General features: G+C 40.8%; 1 protein-coding gene across 1 annotated transcript in view; it reads right to left on the bottom strand.

The window, feature by feature from the left end:
- Window positions 1-8,845, bottom strand: part of sncb (synuclein, beta) — a 14,767-nt gene extending 5,922 nt beyond the window's left edge. Inside the window, exons 1-4 of the mRNA XM_048231906.1 lie at window positions 8,633-8,845; window positions 7,570-7,703; window positions 3,902-3,919; window positions 2,295-2,413 (exon numbers count right to left, since the gene is read on the bottom strand). Of these exons, the coding sequence (XP_048087863.1) occupies window positions 2,295-2,413; window positions 3,902-3,919; window positions 7,570-7,690 (258 nt within the window). The 5' untranslated portion in view covers window positions 7,691-7,703; window positions 8,633-8,845. The remainder of the gene's footprint in view (window positions 1-2,294; window positions 2,414-3,901; window positions 3,920-7,569; window positions 7,704-8,632) is intronic.

Here is an 8,845-nt window from a genome sequence, read left to right as displayed (position 1 = left end):
GCTAACAGCCCTGACACCATTTTCTGTTACACTTTTCTTAAGTAGCCTTAGATAGTATGTACTTAATGCTTAATAAATGTATATTTATACTTATGTAAGTCTGTGCTGTTACAGGGTGTTATTTTGGTTAGGGTAAGGGTTAGGCATCAAGTTATATAACAGGTGGTAATATCTACATGATCATTACTAAGCATTAATATCTCTTATAACTCACTCCAGGTTAAGTATACTGTATTTAAACAGTAGTTTTAAAGTGAGCGGGTGACCATATTTTCAGTATGTTTACTGATGCTGTTTTCCTTCTATATGTTTCCTGATGAAACAGTATAAAAACACAAAACTAAATGCAGTTGCGCACTGCAATGTTAAACGTGAAATCCCCCCGCCACCGAGAACACAGTGTCCCTACCAATTACAGCCCTGTTGCCACGGTCACTGGCCCACCCATCCACCCAGGCAGAGCATCAAAGTACTGCTATCTTTACCACAAAAAAAACTCCAGCTAACAGCTGTTGCAAAACACCACCACATAACAACACATACCAAACACAGAGCAAAGCAAGAGTGATCAGCAGCTTCTTAAGCGGAGACTACACAGCTTAATGGGCATCTCATCCTGTGCCAGTCTGTTTCCAACTCCATTTGTAAGCTCAGTGAAGTTCTTCCCCTGTGCTAATTATGAGCAGGTGGCTTCTTTTTCTGAATTAAGCGTTATACTCTCTAGAGGTACAGACGATTATATTTTTCTGAACCACATGGTGAACTTAAGAGGTCCAGCTGATTTCCATAGAGCAGTTAAACAGTGTCTGGCTGGTGGGGTCGCCATCATCAATCCTGGTTTCAGATCATGTTTGAGCTCTAATATTGAATCGTGTCCTAATAAGATAAATCTGACATCTAATTGGAGCTTAACTCGGGTGATTTCATTAATATCATCTAAAATTCTCTCCTAATATTTCCCAAATTTGACAAATGACCTGATCAGGTGCAATGCTGTGCCAATATCTACGCCCAGGGCAGTAATTCAGATATGAAAGATTTATTTTTACAGCCTCAAAAATATATAATAAACCCTGCAAATTGCATACAATTGGATAAATCAGTGCCTGCAGTTTTAAGGAAGGTTTCTAGGCGCTTGCAACAGAAATCCAAATCTTGTGGGTTTTTTTTTTTTTTTTTTTTTTTTTTTAAAGTGACTTTTCAGGTGATGCTCCTATTTCTAATGTGAGGCGGCTGCATCACCCAACACCAGATCAATAAGGCTGAACACATCTAAGACATTGAGCTTTTTTCCTTCTCTCACTCTGAGCAGTCTTCCCAAACAAGACGAGGAAGGGACATTGCACTAAAAGTGTTGCTGCACTAGATATATTGAAGAAATGTTTTGAGGGCATTTTGTGCTCTTCTGTACAATGTCATAAGCATAGCGATTTTGTAAACGTCTCGTAAAGAGAACTGTTGTGCTGACTCCATCTGTACACAGATGCATTTACTACATGCATCTACAGATGAATCTCTCAATTATTGGAGTTATATCAGTTATTTGACAAACTTGCCATCCGGTCAGTCACACAATGTATGTTATGCGGGTGTGCTTCTTTGTGCATTAATGCACCATTTGTGGCTTTATGTGTAGGGTGTTGTGTTTGTGTGGGCCTGTGTGTTGTATGCCTATACATGCATATAAGACTATGTGTAACAGCAGGGGCTATGTGGTGTGATTCAATCACATCTATAGCCACCAAAAACCTGCTTTTCATGAGACACATGAAAAAAGTCTTAGCAGAGACATTCTAGGGTGTTAAAGCCACAATCTAACACCAAATACAGCGCCAACCCCCCTCAACTATGCTCCGGTGCTTTTTAATTGCTTATGTTAGGCCCAGTGACATTGTGCAAGGTCGCAGGGGAGAGGAGCAAACATCACAAAGGAGTTGAGAGGCTGTGATACTCCCTCTGGAGCAATCTGTCCCATTGCTTGTCACTGGGCCACTGATGCAAGGCCTGTGCACAGAGGGCAAGCAGCGCTCTGCTCGGACACCTGGGATGATTTCTGCTGGAGATTCATTCCCTGGTAATTGGATGGTTGCACAATTGCATCATAAAAATTGACCCATTCGACCAAAAAATGGTCCTGAAAAAGATGCACAGACCTCCGGTGAGAAGTGAGAACAACTCCAGTGAGAAAAACAACAACTCCGGATTCCCTGTACAGATCCAAAAACAACCCCACACACCTGGCATGTCTGTGTCTATTTTTAGAGAGGAAAGTGGGGAATGAGAGCGGAACCTACATTCATGTCGGAGGGGAATTCGTCTTTCTTCACGAGGCCAGTGGCTGCGGCGATGTTCCCGGCGCCTGACATTACGGCGCCGCCGAGCTGCGATGCCTGCTCCTTGGTCTTCTCGGCCACTGTGAAACAGGAAGTGACTTTTTAATCAGAGAGAGAGAGAGAACCTGAGTGGGTGCCAACAGAAAACAAAGACCCTCATTTTGATACCCCTGTGTTTAAGTTTTTTCTTTTTTCAAAATAAAAATAAAAATAAACATATATGTTTGGGGTATTTGGGCAAAGTATCTGTCAAGTAACTGTCAACTAATCACAACCCAACCTTTACACAAACCCCAAGCCTTAGCTCATACCTGAACAAGCACAGTACTATAACCACAGGCAGACATGACAGTGAACAGAAAGAAATGCATCAAATGGACTCTGAGTTCTACCTCTGATGCATCTTGGGTACAGAACTGGCTTCATTTAGCTATTCTCAGCTTTAACTGGGTCAATGAAGCTGATCTCTCTCTCCCCTCTCCCCCCTCCACCCTCAGCTACATAACATCCTGGACTTTGGACCCACAATGGCTGCCTTGCACTACTCCACTTGCACTACTCCACTTGTACACTTGCACACTTTGCAACTTGTTGTTGTTGTCCTGTTGTCCTGAAAACACTTCTGAACACACTTCTGCTGCTCTTACATGCTCTTGCACCACTATGCCACTTGCATACTTAGGTCAAATAGAACTACCTCAGCCATTTATTGGCCTGACTTTTGCACTATTATATTGACTGTCTACTGTATGCACAATTGCACAATTTCAACCCAAATTTTGCTGCTCTTATTTCTTCATTGTTTGTGCCTTCTTATTTACTTTTTATATTGTTTACTTGAATGTTATGTTTGTCTCTGGACCTAATTGGTAAAATATGTCTTGTCTCCACCGTGGGATAGTGGGAAACGTAATTTCGATCTCTTTGTATGTCTTGACATGTGAAGAAATTGACAATAAAGCAGACTTTGACTTTGATAATGACCCGAAGCATAAAGGCCTCCTCAACACTTTTATGCATAATGTGAGCAGTTTCCTCCCACATACATTTTAGGTTTTAAGTAGAATTTGTCTATGGTATTACGCTGTTTGTGTGAAAAAAGCATTCCACAGCCAAACAATAGTATCTAAAATACACATCAGTATTACAATGCTAAAACAAAAACATTGCGTTGGGTTAACATTTGTTAATGCAGGCTGAAATAGATAGAGCAGCTGACACATCCAACATACTCTCAATAATCTACTACAATACTTTTAGCAATATTACCATTATTTATTGGATTTTATTCAATAAAATTTAATTGTCCATCAGTTAGTGGTACGTTTACATTGATGTACATTCAGTATAAGTACATAATAACATAACATCACTTTTGCATGGGATAGCACATTTGGTTTGGTGGATTGGGTTTAACAGTCATCCGTCTCTACCAGACGGATTCATAAATTATTGAATAGGTGGAAAGTACACACAGTATGCACCAGTGACTTATTTGTTGATCATCATTCTGAAGTAATGAGATCTAACATATATTTATAGCTTTAGAAATACTCAGGTCAACTTACCTGTTGCGGTCTTATTCCCTAGAAAGCAAAAAATAACAATAAAAATTACCATCAGAGACCTGTATGTTATTATAAACATAGACAATAACAAACACTTTAGCATTCAAACATGTACTAGACAAAAACTATGAAAGCATTTAGGTTCCTGACTGAGGTTCAGTTCAAACCCATTTCAGAATAACAGCATTTCAATCCATTTGGATTTCTGCCAGCACCTTATCCGTATGCCCATTTCTAAGTGGATCCCTCAGACATTCTTTTAATGAGAGCCCATTTTATTTTGAAAAATTGTTTGAAAATTCCACAAAAGCTTGCATTACATTGCACATCTGAGGGCTATTTCAAGCCCTCAGATGTGCAATGTAAAAACTTTATAAGTGGTGCCAGAGGAGCATTTAAACTAAATCAACACTAATACAGCCACCAACCAATGTTGTAGACCAGACAAGGTTAAGTGCACAGTTCAGGATTAACACAAGTGAGCGCTGGCTTTAGGTTTTATGTACGTGGGGAAATGGTTTCTTTTGGAAGAGGCAACAGTCACAACATTTAAAGGAGACGAAATTGTGCCGACTGTCAGGCCAGGGAAATATACCTAGCCACACACACACACACACACACACACACACATACACACACACACACACACATACACACAAACACATTAATTTGTTCAAATCAAGCCCCCACAATCCTACCCAAGTGAGGTTAGAAAAATACAGCACTCTGATGGTTCCCTGGTGGCTCAGATGAGGACCCACACTCCACTTTCGACTGCCGATGGAGGGCCTTTTCTGCCGATGGAGGGCCTTTTCTGCCGAATGAGGCATTACCCTCTTATCTCATGCCAATCTAGCGGCGTGTCCTTCTCAACACTGTCCACCTTGCTCAAGACTGGCTATCACCACAGCACGCATAGACCTTCCCATCCTACTGCAGCGCAAATTGACCACAGATAGATTAGATTTTATTCTAATTCAGTGCCTTTTGTCCATGGTCCTCTAGCTAGCCTCTAACCACCTCTGTATGCTCTTTAAAAAAATCTAACATCCCTGACTCTGTAAGTGATTAGTAGCTTGGACGCAGTCATAAACAATTTCAGCCAATCAATATATTGTTTCAGGAGTTCCGAATGGAGGGGTAAAATTTCACTAGCTGTTGAGTCCAAATATCAACAGAATATCGACTCTACAATCATCTTATGTTATGTGTAAGTTACGAATGTATGCAACTTAAAGGAATAATAAATAGCTCCCTTTCAATTTGTGGCACTATAATGCAAAGAGGCATTTCAGTGTGGACCCTCGTGGGATCAATACCTTTTCCATCTGCCTGAAAGAAATCAGAGGACTCGAGATATAACACTGACCGTTCTGCTTTACACACTGTGGCTTGATCTTATTTTTTACATTTTAAGGGACGAGTCTTTGGCATTGTGGGTGAAAGTGTGTGTGTGTGTGTGTGTGTTAAGTGGTGGGCTGTGAAATGCACAGCGGCCTTTAGAGTGGGTGTCTTCCCATTTCCTTGGTTGTGCTCTGCTCTGCTCTCCCTCAGGAGGTGCAGAGTGACAGTCAAAGGTGAGGAGGAGGAGGAGGAGGAGGAGAGGAGGCCTATGAGCTCAGCTGACTCTCACCCCTCCTCCACACGCAAGCCCACAGGGCGAGTCAAGCGTAGCTTTCTAGGGCACCACCACCACCACCACCGTTCATTTTCTCATGCAAACGCATATAAGGATGACATGCATTCTACCCCCCTCTCTCCCTCTCCCTCTCTCCCCTTCTGTCTTCCTCAGCTGGTCTTTAGGAACACCATAAAGGACATGTATGCTCCTCGCATGGTAAAGAGCCACACAAAAGCAATGCAACCTGGCAGTGTATATGGTGCAGCAGTGCACTGATCAGAAAGGCAGACCCGAGAAATATTGCCTTAGTTGTCCCTGAACAGAGAATGGCTGGCGTACTCAGCTCAACAAAGCACAGACCTTGAGGTTCTTTCAATAAATAGGGAGAGAGGTCGACAGGTTGAAGGCAGATTGATTAGTTCCTCTGCTTTCATTGAACAGAATGATGATCTGTGACTACTAGTTCAGCAAATCCTTCACAAAAGATGCTTAAATGTAATGGTTTATGGTAGTGTATCTTTTGCGGCACTATTTATAATACAAACTGTGCCAAAAAATATAGACTGACTAATCTATGTCCAATATGTAAGATGTTCAACATATCATATTGATGAGTTGTATGGATTTCATATGCAATGTGGCTATATCATGCATAATGCATGCATCTCAAATTGCTTACCAACTGTCAATATTAAGCTGTGCTTGACTAGTCATGCATTCAGGTTCACGTTAAAAAAAGACATCTAACCAACATCTGCCATAAATGATAAATTACTTCATCACCATCTTAAGAGTCAGATACAACACCTCCTCCTACAGACAGACACTAGTTGCTAAAATAAACATCCCTCCCAGCATAAAGTCAAAAGACAGCGAATTCGCTGGCTGAGGAGATCATTCTGATCGTTCACCACCCAACTCTGTCTATGAAAAACTATTCATAACAGAGCATCTTGAAGACGTACAGAGAAAAAGGATTTCACTCTTTCAGCTGACATCAAACACCAAAAGCACACTACATCACCACAGTTTTGTTTATAAATGCAGAGGGGAGACGACTTTGTGCATCTAAAAAGACTATATGTATAGGGACTTCTGTCATTATTGTTACCAAGGTGAATTAGACACTCTATGAGATCATGGAATTCGGTGACATGTGGCCTGCAAGGCATCCGTCCAGCACCAGCAAGGGATCAAAATGATGTTGGATGATCTCCAGAATACATGTCTATCCAAACTCTATGAGGGTCTCTGGGTAGATAATACACTGTGCATCCAGGCAAGCTCACGTACTGTACTGCGTGTATAATTGCATTATGCGTAGCATAATAGTCTTTTCAGTATCATTCCTAATAAATACCTTTCCATCCCATTGACTGCAAGAGTGTGTCTGACCACAAACCATGTTGATTGTAAATGCAACACCAACCTGTTTCATAAACGTTTAACCCAGATCAAATAATCTACCTAAAACCTTTAAAATTGTACTTTAAATTATTATTACAAGGACCAAGACTGCAATTTATCTGTAACTTAAAATATAACATTTAAACTACAGTCTATTATTAAATGAAAATATGTAGGCTATAAGGACCAAATAATTACATAGAGAGCAGATAAGCAATCAATATAGAAAAAACAATTGTCACTGTAAGTGCAAACCAAAACTGCCCCATTGTTGTTAGACATCTCTATTGAATAAATTTGTCTTAGTGTAACACCAGAACAGGTGCTTCAATGAGGCTGTCCATAGGAGCTGTTACAGTATTAGTGCATATTATTATAGCATGTGTGCACGGTCTACGTGAGAGGAAAAGAACACCCCACCCCTCTTCCAGCCAATCAATGTGACTTACAAACGTCCCCCCATCCTATAGAGATGCGCTATGGGGTAATATAGCAGAAGGCAACAGCTTCCCCCAACCGTGCCGATGTAGGGATGCCTGTACGTCATCACCCCCACGGAGGCAGGCGCGAGGCATCTCCGTGATGTGCATACATTTAAGGATTTTTTCAGAGAAACACGCCTCGTGTATTTTTTCCTTACCTACAAACATGACGCCCTCCTTCGTCTTCTCCGTGGCCACCGCCACTCCTTCCTTGGTCTTCTCGGCGGCCACGTCCATAGCTTCTTTAGCTTTAGCAAGCCCCTTCATAAAAACATCCATCCTGGCCCCGTCACTTCCCAAAAGAAAATTAATGAAGAAATCGATGTTAAATTACTGTGCTTGCATTAAGTCAAGGCGTAAACAATTAAACATAACCAATACAGGAGTATATTCAGATGTGTGTGTTGTGGCCAACCCAAAAGCCATGAACTATCACAAAGTGGCTTTTCGAACCCTGTCACTTAAACACAATGGAGGAGCAAATGGAACGCCTCGTTTGCCTCCAGCTAGAATATTTCACTCACTCGTGAGTGTGTGGTTATAGGCTACTGATGCTACATTCAGATTTGTATGATCTATTTATTTATTTCAGTCACAAACGGGTAGTTGAACACGATGTCCTCGAAACGGTTAATTGTGCACCCGCTCATTAATTATTACTTAATGTAACGTTACTCCCAATGCCCGAGAAGTGTATTTCAAATAAACCTGTCTGTATCACATAAATGGCAGTTTTCAATGACATAATGGAAGACCATTACATGGTGGAGATAATGGAAGATGTGGAAGATATGTGCAACAAATATGCACTCATCCCTCACTAAATTTAAACCGAGACTTTTGTTTAAAGAGACTAATTTTCTTCAAAATATAACTTTATCCCTTCGCTGGTGTTCCTGTTTTCTAAATTAATAATTTGGTTTTAATAGTAGGCTATTCACATGAGCAGTAAGGTGTCACTAACGTTCTTATAACAAATTGCTGGACAACAATAGGTATATGGCAGAATGTGCAATTCTCCATCATCAGGTTGTCGCCATATATTCATAGTATTATATTGATTATATTTACACCAAGACATGTATACTGTTTAATCCTTGGTATGCATACAAAGAGCCTAATTTTCCGCTCTACATTCAACATGCTTAATAAAATACGTGCTAATCAAATCCGATTATCCCATAATAATCACCAACCATTAGAAACAAATGTCAAACTTACCTTTTTTTCCCCAAATGTCACTTCTCCTTATGGTTCAATTGCACACTACTCAAATATGTTCTAACGGGGAAATCTCACAATATAATCACTAGGTGGGCCTTCCTCTGTTTGCGCTCAACCAATAGCAGCGTACCTCCTCAAGGCGCAACAGAGAGAATCCACGTAGCCCCTACCATTGATCCCAGCGGCTGGTGGTTTCTGGTTATTTCTGAT

Source organism: Alosa alosa, chromosome 21, assembly GCF_017589495.1.
Source record: "Alosa alosa isolate M-15738 ecotype Scorff River chromosome 21, AALO_Geno_1.1, whole genome shotgun sequence".
Lineage (NCBI taxonomy): Eukaryota > Metazoa > Chordata > Actinopteri > Clupeiformes > Clupeidae > Alosa > Alosa alosa.
This window is presented reverse-complemented; position numbering and strand designations above follow the sequence as displayed.